General features: G+C 35.0%; 1 protein-coding gene across 1 annotated transcript in view; it reads left to right on the plus strand.

Moving 5' to 3' along the window:
* RAB28 (RAB28, member RAS oncogene family) overlaps nucleotides 1-21,615 on the plus strand; it is a 135,137-nt gene that overhangs the window by 99,730 nt on the left and 13,792 nt on the right. The window contains exon 5 of the mRNA XM_058300945.2: nucleotides 16,524-16,627. Coding sequence (XP_058156928.1) covers nucleotides 16,524-16,627 — 104 coding nt within the window. The remainder of the gene's footprint in view (nucleotides 1-16,523; nucleotides 16,628-21,615) is intronic.

Here is a 21,615-nt window from a genome sequence, read left to right on the forward strand (position 1 = left end):
GTGGATTTGGCTTAGACAGTTGAGCACCTGCTTCCCACAGGGGAGGGCCTGGTGCCTCCTAAAAAAGCAAAAGAACAACAACAAGCAAACAAGTAAAAAAGCCAACTCAGGGGAGCCTATTTGACTTAGTGTTGAGTGCCAGCTTCCCACATATGAGGTCCTGGGTTCAATCCCTGGTCCTGGTACCTCAAAAAAAAAAAAAAAAAAAAAAAAAGATAGAGATAGATTGGATAGAAAAGCAGGACCCAACTATTTGTTGTCTATAAGAAACTCACTTTAAATATGAAGCCACAAATAAGTTAAAAGAATATGAAAAGATATATTATGTAAACATAAATCAGAAGAAAGTTGAAGTAGCTGTGTTAATACCAGAAACACAGAATTTACAGGGATAAAGAAGGGTCTTACATAATGATAAAAGGGTTGCTCTAAAAAAGGCCATAACCCTGAGTATATATAAACCTACCAAAAGACCTTTAAATTACTTGAAGCAAAGGATAGAACAGAAGGGAGAAGTAGACAAATCCACCATTGCTGCTGAGGCTTCAGCACACCTCTTCTCAGTAACTGATAGAACATGTAGACAGATAATCTGTAAGGATGCAGAAGATATGAACAACATCACCTAGCTTATCTTAGTTGACATTTGTAGAACATTCCATCAGACAACAGCAGAATACAAATTTATTCCATTCTCATGATTTTTTCTATTTAACATCATTCTTGAGATCCTACATTGCAATATGGCAGGAAAAAGGTGTATGAGGCATACAGATTGAAAAGAAAAAAATAAAACTATCAGGATTCACAGATGATAATGATTATTTGTATAGATAACTGTAAATTTTAATTTTTATAAATAAAAATTAGCATAAATAAATAACTAGCCACAAAAATAAGACCTAAATAAATGAGCACCATATTCAAGGTTAAAATGATTCAATGTTATGAAGATGTTCATTCTCCTCAAATTAATCTACCAATTCAGTGCAATTCCAATTAAAAGTTCCACAGCATTCATGTGTGTGATATTTAACTTAGCAAAGTGAATTTAAAATGTATATTAAAATGCTCCTGAAGGAGCAAATCTATAAGAAAAAGACAATTCAGAAAAATGGACAGAAATACAAGCAGGAATTTCATGGATGAAGAAAGATGGTGAAAAGACATATGAAACTAAATATAATCTCATTGCTAATCAAAGGAAAAATAGAACCATAATGAGAAACTCTTTTGTGCTTACTGAAGTGCATAAATCAAAAAGCCGGTGAAGAACATGTGATAGAGAGGTAATGTGGATATATGGGAACACTTATTCAGTTGTTGAATGGAGTATATTAAATTGGTACAAACACTTTGAAAATAATCTGGCATGATTCTGTGTAGCTGACCATTCATAGACCTATGATTCAGCAGCTCTACTTCCCTATAGAGACCTCTGCACATGGATATCAAGCAATATGGATTAAGAATATTCATGGCCTCATTGTTGGTACTAGCAGCAGTTAGAAACAACTCAAGTGCCTATTAACAGGAGGACAGATGTATCAGTTGTGGTGTATTCATACCAAGTAATGTTATAGGGCAGTGAAAATGAATGAAATACACTACTTGGAATGACTTGGATGAAACAATGTTGTGCAAAAAAAGCCAGTCCCAGAAGACTACATGTATAAAGCAGTTAAGTGTGGTAGTTGGGAAGGCAGGTTCTGCCTGGGGACTGAGTTCTTGCTCTACCACTTAAGAGCTGTGTGACCTTGGGTAAGTCATTTGTCCTGTCGTTCAGTTTTCTCATCTGTCAAATGACAGTTGTTGTGAAGATTAAATGTTAGTGTGTAAAGTGCCTATAAAATAGTGTGGTGCTATTTAAGTATTAGCTTTTCTTATACTCTGTAAATTCTATTGCTATGGGGCAGTTATCTGTTGTTTTTTTTTTTAATTTACTTTTTTATGTTATTCTCAAATGACATTTGTTCTAACACCCCTGTCTCTCAGTAGATCTAATATATGGTCATTTTTTGACAATTTAGACAATTAGGGGAAAATATAATGAAATAACCATAATATAATTGAGCAATTGGGTCAGCTTTTACAATGGTCTCTCTTCTTTGCAAGATTCCGAGGTATGCTAGTGTCTAGGGAAGACAAGTACATGTCTTTTTCTCATGCTAGTCTATGTATGAATGGTGTAAGTGAACATAGGGCCTATTATACAGAACTTTGCAAATAAACTTGTATAGTATTATGCTAGTATGAAATTTTAAAAATTAATAAGATTTCCTATGGAGAACTTCCAAAACATGAAGTAAAATAAGCAATGTTTGTTCATTACTTTTCCTAATTAAGGCTTTTGGCATGTGGGAAAACACGAATTTTTGATTGCTTTATGTACAACTGTTACAGAAAGCAACAAAAGTTGTAGACAGCCACAAATGTATAAATATTTACCTACTAGATGGTGCTATACCCTCATTTAGACCCACTATTTCATTTTAACCTGAAGTTTAGAGGAAAAGTTGTTATATATTATTCATCATCAGAGGGAATTTCAGTAATCTAATTGATAATGCTAAATGAATTGAGGAAATAATATGAGTCCTTACATATCCCTCCTCCCCCACCCCCACCACCAATGTCCTTTGGCTGCTGTTGGTGTTGTTTTGGTGACTCTACAGAGAGGGTCTGTATTTTAAGAGTATTCATTATTATCCCCTCACATCCTAATAGGTGGTCTGTGGATGTGTTAGTATGTGCCTGTACAGTACAAACACAATGCAAATTGGTTAGGCAAATTTTGCAGCATATGCAGAATTTGTAAAAGTATTGAAGAATTGCTAGAAGCAAAGTGATTAGCAAATGAGGATCTGGCAGAGTCAAGCAGTAAATAATTAAAAGCAAAATCCTCGAGGTTCGTAACATATATATGTAAACCAAAAGAGTGTGATATGATGACTAATGAATTAAGAGAGGCCCATGGGAAAAATTAAGAAAACCATGACTCTTTTTGCAACACATGAAAAATTAGATTTGAAGAGAAGAATTCATTATCATTATAGTTTTAATAGGATTTTTTAATGTAGTAAGATATACATACCAAAGAGTATGTAAAACATCTGTATGGTTTAAAGAATTAACTCTACCTAGGTCAGGAGACAGAACATTGCCAGCAACCCAGAAGCCCACAAGTTGCCTTATCAGGCCCGTCTCTAACCTTCAGAGATCACTATTAATTCTGACTTTGTCCTGATCTTTTCCTTTTAGTTTTATCACCTGTGTGGGTGTTGCTAAATAAAATTTAGTCTTGACACTTTGAACTTCATATAAATGCAGTCATTTATGTATTCCTTTGTGCGTTGCTTTTGTTCAACATTTATTTCTGAGATTTGGTATTATTGTGGTATGAGTCTCTAGGTTCATTGATTTTCTTTCCTGTATAGTATTCCTGTAAAATGAAGGAATAAATATTATTTTAAATCCAGTTGATATTTTATATTTATTTTAAAAGCTTAAAATTATGTTTTTTAATTCCACAAATATTTGTGAGTAGTTTATTGTATTATATATTGTTTGTTTGCTTTTGTTTTTAGCAGCATTAAACAAAAGAACCAAATAAATATACTTTAAATAATAATGAGCTTATTTCAGTGTATTTAATTTCTGTTTAATTTAAAAGGAAAAAACTAACCTGGAGGAAATGTTTGGAACAAATATGGCAAGTGTCCTTTTTATAGAAATCGCTTATACAAATTGAGAGCGTGAACACTTAAAATCCAAGAGAAAATGATGAAAGAAAGGGACATTTCACAAAAATATAAAAGCTAGTAAACAGGAAAAATGTTAAACTACATTGAGTTTTTAAAATTTATACTAGAAATTAGAGTGTTTCTTCATTGCCACTTTTTTCTTTATCTGTTTCTAGAACCCAGTGATTTTTCAGGAAGTTTTATGAAGAAGATTAGTTTGAGAAACCACAAAGTCAAAGCCAAGTTCTGTGATTTTAAAAATTTTCTTGCATTAGCTATTCTTCTAATACAGTATGATTTACTATGTCATCATAGAAAGACAGCATTAGAGAGTGTACATGGCAGGGTAAAATTAAACACATGCTCACAATCAAATTAATGTATTTCATCTGTCTTCAACTAATAACAATCTGTCATGTTATCTCTCTGAGTAGGGACATAAACAGTTTATTTTGTGTTTGGAGTAACTTCCTGGAGGTAGTTAATGTGACAAGTAGTTTGTTTGAATTGAGTATAACCAGATCAACACTCTAGATGTTTCCTTGATAACCTAAAAATTACTGTGAAAATCTGTATAAGTGCTATATTTATATTTTGCTTTTACTTCTTTCAGTTAGACAGTGACTTTTTAAATAGCCATTTCACTGAAAATATTCTGTTCCTGGAAAATATGGATTGAGGAGCAAAAACAGTTTATACTTTTAATCCTTTCTTTCCATTGACAGGGAATAGACATTAATAATATAATTAATTAGCACCATATAATACTTTATCCTTTTTTTAAAAAAACATGAAGATAACACCTTCTGGTTTGGAATGAAAAATGTCATATTCATTATAGAATTGTTCTTTCAGAAAGTTGAAAAATAAATATTTAGGAAAATATGAATATTGTTAAGTCTCAAATGGGCCTATATAAAAATAATGGTACTTTTGTAATGTGTTTCAGAATTTTAAAATTATTTAATTTAAAATTTTATGTTTAATCTCATGACTAGCTTTGGCTATTTTGCTTTTAGTATTTAAAGTATTATACTTAATACTTTATAGACCATTCTGTCCATTGTTTTCCAGTAATCATATATATGGCTAATTGATATGGATATCCTGAATAAGGTTGTCTGGATGCCAGTAAACAAATACGACTTAAAAAAAGAAGTTGTCATATATTCAGCTTATTAGTATTATGTATGTGTTTTAGAAGTCAAAATATGTGTATAGTTTTAAGCACATATAAATCAAATTTAATAAATTATTAAGGGTATTTTACTTGTCATGTTTGGGCTAATCATGATAGATCATTTTTAAACATCATGTAGTTTCACAACTTGTATGTACAGCTGCAAGTACTTTGTAAAGGACTTTATATAATCAAGTGCTAAGGCAAAAGAGTATTTTTATATTCTTTTATAATGCTAATAGGCTCAAATTTATATTATTGTTATTAATTAATACATTTAAAGTACTAACAAGTAATAACCATTTATATAATAGTTTACTTTCTTAGAATAGTGAGCATTTAAACTTTGTATGTCTTTATTATTTTAAGTAAAATTCTAAATTAAAGCTAGACTCTTAAGTGTTCATCCCCAAAGCTTATGTTCTTTCTTCTTTGTAAACCACTAAATGGGTTTGGAATCAGGTGGTTTTGTTCTTCAGGTCACCCTGAACTTCAGTTTTTTGTGTGGAATTTGAATGTGCTTTACATATTTACCAATGTTGTTATTAGGCCCCAAAGTGTTTTGTAAATTTTGAAACAGATTTTAGGTTGTTTTAGATGTCTTCCAAACTGGTCCTTGCCTTCCTATGTACTTTCTCTTTGTTACAGCTAAAGTAGTTTCAAAATGCTATGTACTTTCTCTTTGTTACAGCCAAAGTAGTTTCAAAATGCAAAGATCATATTGTGCTATTGGTTACAACCATCTGGTGGTTTTCCATTGCTATATTAGAGTAACATTCCCATCTTATACTACACTTCCCTACACTTGCTCTTTATGCTTCTTTGTTTTCCTCTCTTTTGTTCAGTCTTTTTCATCTTCCAGGTTTTTGCCCTTGGTGTCCTAGTGAGTGAAGCTTCCCCCCCCCACCCTGCCCCCTTTCTCTTAACTTGATTGGCTTAGTTTCATCTTTTAGGTCTCAGATAAAAGAGATCTTCCATGGCTACCCTATATAAAATTGTCATCACTGCTAATTTAGTTCCTGTCCCTCTCTTCCACTCTCTTACTACCTTGTTTATTTGTGTGTTTATTCTTTCTTGTGAGGGTAAAGATATTGTTTATTTTGTTCCCTTAGTGCTTGTGTTTTGCACAGTATTTGACACATAATAGGTGTTTGTATTTATTTAATAAATTTGTTTTAAGGTATTATTTTGCCTCTCTTAAATACACGGACTATCCCATGTTTTTTTTTTTTAAACTGTGAATTTTTACAACTGCTGTAAAATTCCCACATTGCATAGGTCGGAAGTCAGTCCTTTAGCTACACCTAAGTGCAAGTGAAGCTGAGAGGTCTCATGTTTAGGTTGATGAACAACTAGCTAGTCTGCCCATCTTATCATCAGATAACAACTTTATTCTTCTTGTCAAGAACTGTGAAGGATTTGAGATTTGGCCCCACTTGCATTCTAACCAATTAGCCTGTCATCTGTTGTGGATGCTTGCAGAAGGCACACAACTCTTGGGTTTTTATTACTCATAGCAGTGCAGGCAGTATAAGCTTCATGTTTATGTTGGTTACCTGCCCTGCAAGTTCTGCTGGGACCACATGTGGGTACCAACATAGATGATGTGCGTGCAATGGTTTGTCTGAGGAACACTGAATTTGGGATACCCAAATCTTTTATAATGGACTGTGTTAGTAAACCTCTTATCTTTGTCCTGGAGGGAGATCTCTTTATCATCACAGACAATAAACAGTCCAACCTGTTGTCCCAGAGGGAGACACTATCTTTATCTAGGCTGTTTGCCAAAGAGTAGACATCCTTGAAAGGATAGTCTAAAACAAAAACCTTCATTTGTTTATTCTACTCTTCCTATTTTAATTTTAAAATATATTTCAAAATTCTAGTTATTTTTTCCACCATTAATTTATGGACATATATACATATATATTAGCAAAGTAGGAATTTTACTGTATATACAATTTATACTGTACTTTTTAACTTAGTATCATGTTAGGTGTGTATTTTACTTAATAGTTTTCAAGTTCATGATTTTTAGTGGCTAGAGAGTATTATGTGATTGCATTGTAATTTAACTATACCTGAATTTAGAGATATTTAAATTGCTTCCTATATTTTTTATACTATAAATAACTCTATGGTGAAGAACTTAATTTATAATTCTTAGCCCTGCCATTTTCCTCAAGATAAATCTTCCAAGTTGTTACTTGGTCGTAGAGTATAAATGTTTGTTAAGACTGAACACACATTTCCAAATTGCTTTTCAGAAAACTATTACCAACTCTTACAAACATTGGATGTTCTCATGTTTATTTCCTCCCCTTTCATTTTTTGTCAATGTGAAAGTTAAACATTAGTGCCTTAATGTTTTTTTTTTTAATTGCATTTATTGTGTACTAGTGAGATGGAACAGTTTTTCTCTGATTTAAGTGAAAATATTGTTTTAGGAGGTCTCTAAGATGGACTTATATTCTGGAAAATGTAATTATTAGTTATATTTCTGATTACTTCTTATTGGATTTTTAATAGTCTGTGAAATCCTCCATTGTGCTTTTGTTGGTATCTCTTCTTTTTGCTGTAAACCTAAATTATAAAATACAAAATGCTATAGTTTTTTTTAAAAAAATAAGTAAACTAAAATTATACATATTACTCTTTCAAATAACTTTCTAAGTTGTATCAAAATTTTTATTGGCTTATTAAATTAATTGGCATCTCTTAAGACTTCTGTGTCGTGTATCATGTGGTTTTAAGTACACAGCAGATACACTTAGCATCTTGACAGCTTTTTCTCCTTTCCATTTTAATTTCCAGGTTCTATAACACTGTGGGTGAGTCAAGTGATTTTTTGTATAATAGGTTTTTGACAGCAAATAGAAGTTTGTGGATTTTCCTCCCTTGTCTAATGCAGCCTTAGATTTCTGTCATTTTCATGTTTGTTTTTATTTTACTTTATTTTTATCCCCTTTTATGTTAGCAACATAAGAAAGCTGAGGACATTAATATCATTGCTTATCTTATGAATTCTTATAAAGGTCGGTCCTCCCTCTTTTCAGACCCCATTTTCTATCCTTTCTTAGCTTTCAAGAACCTTCCATTGGGCTTTCAGAAGCTTACAAATAAGACAAAGTAAAATTGCTCTACTCAAGCACTGATTTTTCTCTACTATATCTACTTTACCATTAGGACTGGAGGTAGGGTAGGTGACCTTTTTATTGTTCCATCATCATTCTCCTTTGTCTTCCCTATAAATCCCTACATTTGAATATTAAACAATCAGATTCCACCTCTTGTTACTTATATTTGTTGGCGGTAACAATCAAACTTGAATCACTGCCTTGAATTACTCATTTTAGCTCCTGGTACACAGTCATTCTACTGTTGTCATGATTCTTGTCCATTTCATTATCTATATAGATCATCCTTCTAATAACTTGACTACTCAGTCCATCTTGAATTCCTTACTTCTAGTCATCTTGCCTCCTACTTCCACTAATAAAGTTATTTCCAAGATCTAGTCAACAGGACTCTATCATTTCAGTTTCAAGCATCCCATTCTCTGTTACCTCCTGTTTCTTTTCAGCTCATCTTCTTTAGTGCCCCAACTCCAATAATTTTTGAACCCATACAAGACTGTAAAATTAGTTGATCTTACCACCTTTTCATTTTCCTTAGTCCCCTCCTTACCCAACTTAAACTCCATGCTCTGTCATTATAAACATTCTCTTTCATTTACTACCTTCAATATTGCTGCTCTTCTTAATTTGCCAGGACTCCTGTAACAAAGTATCACAGCCTAGTTGGGTTAAACAACAGGAATTTATTGTCTCATAGTTTTGACTGGAAGTCCAAGACAAAGTGTCAGCCGGACCCTGCTTTCTCTGACGTCTGTAGCATTCTGGTGGTGGCCTGCGGGTAATTCATAACTCAGTCACTGCCTCCGTCATGTGGCCATCTCTCTCCTAACTATGGCCAAATTTCATCTGCTCATTAAGTTTGGCCTCATCGTAACTAATAACTTCTTCAAAATTCCTGTTTACAAGTGAGTTCACATCCATGGATTGGGGGGGTTAGGACCCGAACATGATTTACTCTGTAACATTGTCCCTACTTTCAGTTATTTACATGATTGGCAAAATACCAATTTTACTTAAATGCAAATGTTTTATCAGCTGAACATTTCTACCCATGCTGTTGAATGTGGCTGGAACAAAAGTTACAATACACTGTCTTTCTACTTTAAATCCAGAGTAAAATCCATTACCATATCTTTTTCACTCTTCATGTACTGAGAATCTGTCTACTTTTCACCATTTTCACTTCTCCCTTTCTGATCCAGGCTACTTTCATCTCTTATCTAAAGTTTTACAGTAACTTCCTCATTGGCTTTTCTGCTTACTGTTTGTTGATCTATAGTTTATTCTTAACAAAGCAGCTGGAATGAGTCTTTTAGAATATTAGTCAGATTATATATTTTTGTTATTGCTCAAAATCCCCCAGCGACTCTCCATCTCTGTTGTAGTGACCTACAAAGTCAGAGATGATTTGGTCCCTGATTTACTGTCTCATCTCATCTACTATTGTTTCTTTCTCTTACTTACTCTTTTCAGCTCTTCTGACCTTCTGGCTTTTCTTTGAACTTGCTAAGCATGTTCCTGGCTTTGGGCCTTTGTACTGGGGTTCCCCTTCCTGGAGGACTTTTCCCAGATTTCTTTTCTGGCTAAACTTTTTAAGATCTTTGACTTACCTTTTTAAAGTAGCACTTCCCCTCATGTGCTCTCCTTACCCATAACTCTTTCCAACTTTATTTTCCCCCATAATATCTACCAGCATTTGACATACTATATATTTTATATTTCTTTACAATGTAAGCTCATTGTTATATCTGTAGCACCCAGGAAAATGCCTGGCCATAGCAGGCACTCAAATATTTTGAACTGAATGAATGATCAATAAAGCTGTTATCCATTGGAATTGTAAAGCACATGCTTAAGCATAGTATAGTATAGTATGGTTGAGATAAAAAGAAATTGCATGTACACAGTATTAATGTCCTTGTCTTTATTGCTTAAAAACTGGAGGATATAAACCAAAATGAGAACAGTAGTTGTTTCTAGGTATAGCATTTTTAATTTTGTATAAATCCTAATTTTTTTTTTTTTTACATTATGGTGTGTTTTTCTCTCCATTTACCACCCAGTTATTAACACCTTGCATTAGTGTGGTCATTTGTTACAATTCGTGAAATAACATTTTAAAAAATTGTACTATTAACTATAGATCATCGTTTACAGTGGGGTTCAGTGTGTTGTGTAGTCCCATGTTTTAGTTTTTAAATTTTATTCTGATAACATATATATGACCTAAAATTTCCTCTTTAACCACATTCACATATATAATTCAGTACTGTTAATTACACTCACAGTGTTGTGCTACCATCACCACAATCCATTTCCAAAATTTTACAATCAACCCAAAAAGAAATTCTGTACAAATTAAGCATTAAATCCCCATTCACTACCCCCAACCCGGTCCCGGTAACCTGTATTCTAGATTTTAACTCCATGAGTTTGCTTATTACGAATATTTCACATCAGTGAGATCATACAATATTTGTCCTTTTGTGTGTGGCTTACTTTATTCAACATAATGTCCTCAAGATTCATCCATATTGTCGTATGCATCAGGACTTCATTCCTTCTTACAACAGAATAATATTCCATTGTATGTGTATAGCACATACATATGTATGTGTGTATGGCACATACCATGTATATATATTTAAGCCTGTTTATATGTTTTTACTTTCATTGGTTGTGTTTTGCATATGAAGTCTAAGAAACCATTGCCTACCACAATATCTTGAAGATGCTGCCCTATGTTTTCTTCTAGGAGTTTTATGGTCCTGGTTCTTATATTTAGGTTTGTGATCCATTTTGCATTAATTTTTATATAAGGTATGAGATAGGGGGCCTCTTTCACTCTTTTGCATATGGATATCCATTTCTTCCAAGGTTATTTGTTGAGGATACTATTGTGTCCTGTTGAATGGACATGGCAGCCTTGTCAAATATTAGTTGGCCATAGATGTGAAGATCTATTTCTGACTCTCAGTTCAATTCCATTGGTCAATATGTCTATCTTTATGCCAATGTCATGCTGTTTTGACTACTGTAGCTTTGTAATATGCTTTAAAGTCAGGAAGTATGAGTCCTTCAACTTCATTCTTTTTCAGAATGTTTTTGGCTATTGAGGTCTGCTTGCTCTTACAAATAAATTTGATAATTGGCTTTTCCATTTCTACAGAGTAGGCTGTTGGGATTTTAATTGGGATGGCTTTGAATCTCAAGTCAGTTTGGGTAGAATTGACATCTTAATGATATTTAGTTTTTCAATCCATGAACATGGAATGTTCTACGTATTTAGGTCTTCTTTGATTTCTGTTATCTTTGTTTTGTAGTTTTCTGTGCACAAATTCTCTACATCCTTGGTTGAATTTATTCAGAGATAGTTGATTCTTTCAGTTGCTATTGTGAGTAAATTTTTTTTTCTTTATTTCCTCCTCATGTTGTCCATTACTACTAGTATATGGAAACACTACTGATTTTTGTGTGTTGAGTTTGTATCCCACCACTTTGCTGAACTTACTAGCTCTAGTAGCTTTGTTGTAGATTTTTATATATATGTCACCTTGTCACCTGGTAAATAGTGAAAAATTTACCTCTTCCTTTCTAATTTGGATGCTTTTTATTTATTTTTCTTGCTTAATCTCTGTGACTAGAACTTCTAGCATAATGTTGAATAACAGTGGAGACAGTGGGCATCCTTGTCTTGTTCCAGATCTAACAGGGACACTTTCAGTCTTATAGCATTGAGTGCGACACTAGTGGTAGTTTTGCTGTATATGCTCTTTATCATGTTGAGGAAGTTTCCTTCTATTCCTATCTTTTGAAGCATTTATTTTTTGTACTTAAGAAACGTTTTTTAAAAAAGATACCTGCATTATACAAATGTCACTTTAAAAATATAGGGGATTCCCATATGCCCTTCTCCCCACAACCTCCCACATTTTCGGACCTAACAACATCCTTCATAAGTGAGGTACATTCATTGCAATTGATGGACCCATTTTGGAGCTTTGCCACTAAATGTGGATTAAAATTTATATTGTTGTTTATACTCTCTCCCTCACAATACTGTAGGTTATGGCAAGATAAATAATATCCTGTATCTGTCATTGCAGTGTCATTCAGGACAATTCCCAAGTCCCGAAAATGCCTCCACACCACACTAGTTTTTCCCTCTCCTTGCCCTCAGAACCTCCAGGGGCCACTGCCTCTACATCTATGATATAATTTCATCCATTGCTAGAATCACAGTAAGTCTACAGTAGAATACCAGTAAGTCTATGTTAGTCCATAGTCCAGTCTCCAATCCTGAAGATTCTTGGATGGTGATTTCAACTCCACCTCTAATTGAGAGGGGCTGAGCCACACGGGACTGATGGATGGCACTTCCTTGCTTGCTGTTGTAGACTCTCTTCGTTCCTTTGTATGGTAGTTGTCCATCATTGCCTACTTGTTAGTTGTCCTGGGTGAGACCAATGAACTGGAGATCAGGTGTTACAACTCCGTCGAGATTCAGGGCCCGGCTTGCACATGGACAGCCCAAATATTTAAGTCTCTTGACGTACACATACCAAATGTAGTGCTAATTTTCGGTTCAAATAGAAGGACAGAAGAGCTGTGTGTACGGAAACCACAACTAAGTCCAATTCTGTCACACCGAGAGCATAAATTCCAAAGCAGGGCCCACTGGCAAGGCACCAAATTCCTGAGCTATCTGCCCTGACTATAGTGTCTGGATGTCTCCAGAGCCCTCAAGGATCCCTGCTATTTGAGGCAATATTTACTTTGGCAGTCAGTGAGATCCTGCCGAGATGTGCATAAGCATAACCTCTGGAATGACCTCCCAACTTACTTTGGCGTCTCTTAGCTACATAAACTCATATGTTGTTACCTTTTCCCCCTTTTGGTCAAGTTTTTCCAGTTGCATTGCTAGTTGGTGCTTGGTAGTAATCCCTCAGTGCTAGGGAGGCTCATCTCTGGGAGTCATGTCCCACGTTGGGGGAAAGGTAATGTATTTATAGGCTGAGTTTGGTCTAGAGAGAGGCCATATATCAAAGCATTTTTACCAGGAAAGGATGCTAGATTTTGTTTTTGTCAAATGCCTTTTCTGCATCAATTGGGATGATCATGTTGTTTCCCTTCTTTGATTTCTTAATGTGATCTATGACAGTAATTGATTTTCTTGTGCTGAACTGCCCTTGCATACTGGGGTAAAACCCACTTGATATGGTGTATAATTTCTTTCATGTGCTGTTGAATTTGATTTGCAAGCATTTTGCTGAAAATTTTTTTTCTCTTTCAAATTTATTTTTATTTGGGTGAAGTACAATTTATCAGATTTTTAAAAATGATTTAAATGTTATTTTTGTATCTAATTAATTCTTCTTTTGTCCATAGCACAATATTCTGCTCCATTTATCTATATATCTATCCCTCTACCTACACTTTTTTAAAATGTATTTTTTATTTTTAAAAGATACTTACATTACATAAAAGTTACATAAAAAAATATAAGGGATTCCCCTATGCCCCAATCCCCACACCTCCCACCCTTCCCCACATTAACAACTTCTTTCATTAGTGTGGTACATTCATTGCAATTGATGAACCCATTTTGGAGCATTGCCACTAATCATGGATTATAGTTTATATTATAGTTTACACTCTCTCCCACTCAATTCTGTAGGTTATGGCCGTATATGTAATGACACAGATCTGTCATTGCAATGACACTCAGGACAATTCCTTAAATTGCCCCCATATTACACCTCTTTTTCTCCCTGACTTTAGCATCTCCAATGGTCACTGTTTCCACATCAATGATATAATTTCTTCCATTGCTAGAATGACAGTAAGTCTATAGAATACCAGTAAGTCCACTCTAATCCATATTTTATTCCCCAATCCTGAGGATTCTGGGGTGGTGATGCACTCTCCATCTAACTGAGAGGTAGATTTTGTTGAAGATTTTGATATATATATATAAATGAGAGAAATTAATCAGTAATTTTCTTTTCTTATAGTACCTTTACCTGACTTTGATATTAGGGTGATGTTGACCTCATAGGATGAGTTAGGTAGTGTTCCCTCCTCTTCAGTTTTTTGGAAGAATGTTCTCAATGCATGCCTAAGTATCTGGTATTTAGTAGGTGCTCCATGTTTCTTCAGTAATTGGTTTTCTCTAATTTGCCAGTGATTATACTCTCTTCATGGTTATTTTTATTAGGAAAACAGCCTTTTACTTGACTATTAAGTAGCTCAAGTCTGTGGATAGACTTATGTGACATTTGGAGAATTCGGAAAGAGGAAAAAAGAGGAAGAAAAAAAAGAACAATGACAGAGTATTCCTTTGGAAAAGAAAGGCATATACATAAATGACAACTAATATTTGTTTTGTTTTGTTTTTTAATTTTATTCATTTTGTAAAAATATTACATTCAGAAAATATGAGGTCCCATTCAACCCCCCCCCCCACCCCACCACTCCCCCCCCCAGTAACACTCACTCCCATCATCATGACACATCCATTGCATTTGGTAAGTACATCTCTGAGCATCTCTGCACCTCATGGTCAATGGTCCACATCATAGCCCATACTCTCCCACGTTCCATCCAGTGGGCCCTGGGAGGGTTTACAGTGTCTGGTGATTGCCCCTGAAGCACCATCCAGGGCAACTTCAAGTCCCAAAAACGCCTCCACATCTCATCTCTTCCTCCCATTCCCCATACCCATCAGCCACCATGGCCTCTTTTCCCACACCAATGCCACCTTTTCTCTGTGGACCTTGGATTGGTTGTGTCCGTTGCACCTCTATGTCAAGAGGAGGCTCAGATTCCACATGGATACTGGATGCAATCCTCCTACTTTCAGTTGTAGGCACTCTAGGCTCCATGGTGTGGTGGTTGTCCTTCTTCAACTCCATCTTAGCTGAGTGGGGTGAGTCCAATAAATCAGAGTGTAGGAGCTGAAGTCTGTTGAGGCTCAGGGCCTGGCTATCATATTGTCAGTCCAGAGATTCAAATCCCCTAAATATATCTTAAACCCCAACATCAACTACAATTCCAGTAAAGTAGCATGAAAGTCTTGTGAAAAGAGTAATATTTGTTTAATTGGAGCGTGATTTCGTTGGGGATATTTCCTAGTGACGTGATTTGTTCTTACTCTGGTTGAATTAGGAAAGTATTTTGACCTCAATATTGTAATAAACTAGACATATGAATGTCAGTGCCAATAGTGTAGTATTTTAGTCTTGTACAAATTGATGCCTGTGGTATCTGGATGATTTTTGGCCTGTTCTTGTAAATAAGGTCTCAGTGATGTTTAAGGAATAGCAACTTGTGGCCAGAAAAAAAAAGCTCCATATTATCCAAGGTAAGCAATATAAATGGGATTTAGGAATCTCCTACTAGATCAAAAATCTCCTAGAAAAAGACCTCTTGAGCCTACAAGCTAAAGACCTTTAATATAATTTTAAATAAAGTCTTTTTATGTAGTATGAGAGCATTTTTAGTTGATAATCAATTGCTGCTATTATGTAGACTTTCTAGATTTGCAAATTTACAAGTTTTTACAAGTCTGTTGGGTCCCTTCCTCAGGAAATCAGTTTAAGTTTTTTTTTCCTATATTGACTCAAAGAGCCTAGTTGTCCTTAAATCTCTGTGAATATATTTGCCTTATAATTTGACAGCATTGGGTCAACACTCTTATAGGGTCTGTAGTGTTGTTAAAAGAGAAACTGTTTAATAAAGGATCACATTTGAAAAAATAGACTCTGCTGGATAAAACTGATATTAGATTTGAGAGTACTGTGCTTTGCTTTAAAGCACCTACAACTCTCAAGGAAATTTGCCATTACTCTCAAAATGTATCTGAAGTATCTGTAGATCTAAAGTAATGAATTATATCTTTGTAAAACTAATTGCATCTTTATATGGCTGTAAGTAAATCAGTGTAAATATGGAATGCAATGGTCATATCTTTTAGCAGAAATTTGTTTTTATATTAACATTAAAGTTTATAGGATATAGATTATATAAATATTCTAATTATTAAAGTATTCAACTGTTTCAAGCTAAATATGCTTAAATAAGTACACCTTACTTTCAACTGGTCATTTATGTTTAAATTTTTTTAAAACACCATTGGTCTACCTAAAGCTATGTATATAATAATAATAATAATAATAATAATAATAATAGCTTACATTTTTTAGCACTTACCATGTGCCTATCATTGTTCTGAGCAATTCTCAAGGAACTCTCATTTAAGGTAGGTATATTTGTTTTTACCATTTTATATATGGAAACTAAGGTGCAAAAAAGTTCAATAAGTTGTCCAAGGTGATACAGCTAGTGTTTAAGTTGGGATATAATATTGGAAAATATATAAATCAAATTTAAACATGTTAAAAAATTTAAAAGTGTATTGGTTGACTAATATTGAATATTGTTCTTTGTTTAATACCTTTCTAGTTGATTTGGAGCATATGCGTACAGTAAAACCTGAAAAACACTTAAGGTTTTGCCAGGAAAATGGTTTTAGTAGCCACTTTGTCTCAGCCAAGACAGGAGACTCTGTAAGTAAAATAATGAATACTGCATGTTTTAAGTGATGTTTTATTTTTATTTACTAGCACTTATAGGAAGTACACTTCCATTACTTAACTCTTGAAGCAAATTAGTTACCATGGGAGACTTAAAAAATCTTAGATATGTTTATTCTAGTTATGGAATTTTTATAATTCATTTAACATAATCTTATGGTTATTTTAGGGAATTTTAAATGACAGAGAGTTAAAAAGAAGAAAATGTAAATAAGCCTTAATCCCAACACCCAGAGTTGGCTATTCACAACCTCAACTGATTCCTCCTTGTCTTTTTTTTAAACCAATGTCCACAAATGCTAGTGATGCTAGTGGTGCTGCTGCTACTGCTAGCAGATAGCATTTATTGAGTGCTTACTTTGTGACAGGTACTGTACTATGATGGTTATCTTTACTTTTTAGATGAGGCTTACAGAAGTTATATGACAGGGTCCAGGCTACACAGCTAATAAATGGTGAATAAAGGATTTGTGAACCCAAGTAGTTATTCTTCAGGACTCACCATCTACACCACAATAAATACTTATTTTCAAAAATTAAGATTATAATATAGAGATAAGTTTGTTTAACTTTTAATTTAGTATATTTTGTCTGTAGTTCATTTTCCCATTTCATTTAATACTAATATGTAGACTGAATAATCCATTACATAAAGGTTTAAAGATTTATTCAATCAAGTCCCTGTTGTTAGACATAAAGGTTATTTCCAAGTTTTGGACATAATGCGGTAATGAACAACTTTGTACATAAGCTTTCTATTTTTCGTTTATTTCCTTTGGATAGATTCCTAGAAAGGGCACTGAAACATATTGCCAAATTACCACCAGAAAGATTAAGTTAATTTAACCTTCCGTAAGCACTGTATGAATGCCATATCGCTGTACTCTTTTAAACATTCAGGATTTTAAAATTTATTTTTAAATCTTTACCAAATTGATAGCCAAAATGCCCCCAGAATATTTAATTATTTAAATTTGTATGTCTTTGATTATTGTTGAGATTGAAAAATTTAAACATTTTATTAGCTATTCATTTTCTATTTATGATCTGTTTAAAATTTTCTGTTTTTTTGGTATGACCGAAAAAATATATTAGGACAATCAGCCATTTGTCATAATTTTTGCAGATATTCTCCGTTGCCCAGTTTTGTTTGTTAATTTTCTTGACATTTTCAACTAAAAGAAATTTGAAGTTTTTCAGTACTTTAATCTTTTTGATATTTTTCTTTTTTCTTCATAGATTTTATTCTTAGGATAATATTAAATAATGTAAAGGCTTCTTAATCTCTTATGGGTCAGATGCATATAAAAATTGACCTCATGAAGCCATTCACCAGAAAAATGCAAACACACATACAGACCCAAAACACAATACTTCACAAGCCCATCCATGGCTTGGGTTTCTATACTCATTTGTGTTCCTAGGGGTCTTTTGCCATTTTAGAATTACTTTAACTTCCAGAATTTTGGCTTGTTTTTAAAGTATTTTGTGCATATTTAGGTTGTACTGCTATTAAAAGCCCCTATTATTTTCTTTTTAAGTGCTATTTCAAAAGTTTGTTCTTTTGGAATCACTTTAAATTTGTTCCTCTCCAGTCCCAATTTACTTCCTATCATTCCTGGAGGAGTTGAACACCTGGCTCACTGTTCTCTCTCTAATACTTCTGTCATATTTAGTATACTGCTTGTCTTCTGCCCCACCTCAGCCATTTGCTCCCATATACGACACATCTTGCAGATAGCTGCAGCCCTTTGGGTACTCTTAACCCAATCAATCATTCCTTGACCCTATCTGAACCTACAGAACATGGGTCCTAACACCTTTTCAGTATCCCTAATCCCCTCTCATGCCATCATTTCCCTCTCTTCCTTCCTTTCTCACTCCTTCCCTCCCCCCCGCCCCACTACCCTGCCCTATTTTATGCTCTCTGTGTCCATTCACATGTGTTCTTCTGTGTCTGCTTGTCTTCTCTTTAGGGAGCACCAGGAACTGATCCTGGGACCTTCTGGAGTGGGAGAGAGGTGCTCAATCTCTTGGCTACTTCGGCTCCTTAGGCTGCAGTGTCTCTTAATTGTCTCTCCTCTGTGTCTCTTTTTGTTTCATTATCTTGTTGCACCAGATCTCAGCTCGTGCCAGGTTGCTTAGTGGGCCAGCACTCCTTTGCAGACCAGCACTCCACATGGGCCAGCTCTCCACTTGTGCCAGCTTATCAGGCAGGCCAGCTTGCCTTAACCAGGAGGCCTCAGGAATTGAACCCTTCACTTAGTATAATATTCCCATATGATAGATGGGAGCCCAATCGTTTGAGCCATATCTGTATCCCATTTCTCTCTGTTTCTAACTTTAAACCTCACGGTCAATTATAATTTCTCATTCATATGCCTTCAATGCCTTTCTTCCTCTTTTACTTTGTCAAACTCACTTAAACCTTAACTCTGGTTTAAACAGGCCCCCAACTTTCTTTTGCTACACCATGTGTTTGAATGTTACCAGAGAAAAACCAAGGCTTGTTAGAAATTTCACTTTAAATTCACAATCACAAACCTCAAGTGGCTCCTTAATGCTCCCTTTTTTTATTATCTTTTTTAAAAAGATACATAGATCACATAAAATGTTACATTAAAAATACAAGAAGTTTCCCTATTCACTACTCCCCGCCCCCCCCCCCCCACATCAACAACAACTTTCATTATTGTGGTACATTTGTTGCATTTGATGAATACATTTTGGAGCACTACTACACAGCATGGATTACACTACTACATGTAAACATTGTAGTTTACACTCTCCCAGTCTGTTCAGTGGGTATGGCATGATATATAATATCCTTCATCTGTTCCCTGCAATATCATTCAGGACAACCCCAAGTCCCGAAAATGTCCCCATATCATACCTCTTTTTCTGTCTCCCTGCCTTCAGCAACTCCCACAACCACTGTCTCCACATCAATTATATAATTTCCCCATTGCTAGAGTCACAATAATTCTATAGTAAAATACAGTAAGTCCACTCTAATCCATATTTTATCCTCCATCCAGAGGACCCTGGGATGGTGATGCCCACTCCACCTCTCAATTGAGAGAGGACTTAGATCCCACATGACTGGTGGATAGGATTCTCCTGCTTGCAGTTGTAGTCTCTCTCAGTTCCTTGGTGTGGTGGTTGACCATCCTCATCTCCTTGTTAGCTGACCTGGGTAAGTCCAGTGAACTGGAGAGTAGGTGTTGCAACTCTGCTGAGGTTCAGGGCCCAGCTTGCACACGGACAGTCCAGAGATTCAAGTCTCCTGGGCATACACCAACCCCAGCACCAAACACAGTTCCAGTAAAAGTAACAGAAGAGGCAAGTGTAGAGCAGTCACATCTGAGTCTAACTCCATCACACTCAGGAGAAAACAAATTCCAAAGTAGGGACCACTGGGAAGGCACTGAACTCCAGAGACATCTGCCATGACTGGAGGACCTGGGTGTCTTTGTAGCCCTCAGGAGCACCACTACCTGGGGTTGTACCTATCTTTCTTCAAATCTTCAGAACATTCTCTTACCTGATCACTTCGCTTCCTATTTTATAAGAAATTTGAAAAAATAAAACCAGCACTACATCTGTCCCCCTACTTGCATCTTTTCCCAGATCTTCTATTTTTTTCCTATTACTAAGGGATGAACTATATATGCATCTAGCTAAGACCAGTTTCTCCATTGTGTACTAGTCCAATTTTTCCTTGCCTAATCAAGGACATTGTTTTAGTAATTCTCTCTTTTTCCTGTCATCAATTTTTTTTTGTATCCTATAAGCATACAAAAATTATGACTTCTCCTGTCTTAAAAACAAGTATTTTCTCTTGATCTCACCTCTTTGTCTATTGCCTTATTTCTATTTTTTTCCTCCATTTCCAGAAGAATGTTTTGAGAGTTGTCTCTACTCACTGTCTCCAGTTCCTTTTCTCCAAGGCCCTCATGAACAGTTCTGCAGACTTTTGCCCCCACTGTTTCACCACAACTGTTATCCTGGTCACTGGTAACCTCCCTTTTGCTAAATCCAATGGTCAGTTCTTTGTTCTCATCTTACTTGATGTAGCAGCAGCATATAAAATAATTGACTTTGCTCTCCTCTTTGAAATACTTTATTCACTTAGCTTTCAAAATAACACACATCTTGGTTTTTCTCTTACCTCACTACTACCTTTCGGTCCTCTTTTCTGATTTCTTTTCATCTCCCAACTTCTAAATGTTGGTGTACTCTAGGGCTCAGTCTTTAGATATCTCTTTTTAAACTTATTCCATTCCTTTTGCCTAGACCTCTGCCCTCTACTTCAGACTCTTGTATCTAACTACTCAAGGCTTCCACCTACATGACTGGGAGACAGGTTTAACTAAACTGGTCCAAAACCAAGCTCCTCCTTCAATCTCTCAGTCTTCCCCACCTCAATAAATGGCAGATCTATTCTCTTGTCACTTCTTTATCTCTCACACACCACATCTGGATCTACCACTAAGTCTGATTGCCTCTACTTTCAAAATATATCCACAATGTGTTGACTATTTCTTACTCTCTCCACTGCTCAAACTTTGATTTGAGCTTCCATCATCTCTTGCAATAGTTTCCTACTGGTTTTTCTTTTTGTATCCTTGGCCCTTTATAGTGATTGAGCAATGCAACAACCAGATTGTTCCTGTTAAAATAGAAGTCACATCATCCACCTCCTATGGACCAAAGTCCTTCCAATTACCTACAAGGTCTTACATGATTTGTATCCCTTAGTCTCTTTCCTTATCTTTATTTACCCTCCCCCTCTTCCTCTCCACACCACCACACTAGCTTTCCTTAAGTATTCACGGTCAGTGAACTCGAAAATATATTATGCCTTTTGGAACAAATGACATAAACCTTCCAGGTATATGCATTTCTCTGAAGAGTAGGATTAGAAATAAAAATTAAATTAGTAAAGTTATAATAAACAG

Source organism: Dasypus novemcinctus, chromosome 1, assembly GCF_030445035.2.
Source record: "Dasypus novemcinctus isolate mDasNov1 chromosome 1, mDasNov1.1.hap2, whole genome shotgun sequence".
Lineage (NCBI taxonomy): Eukaryota > Metazoa > Chordata > Mammalia > Cingulata > Dasypodidae > Dasypus > Dasypus novemcinctus.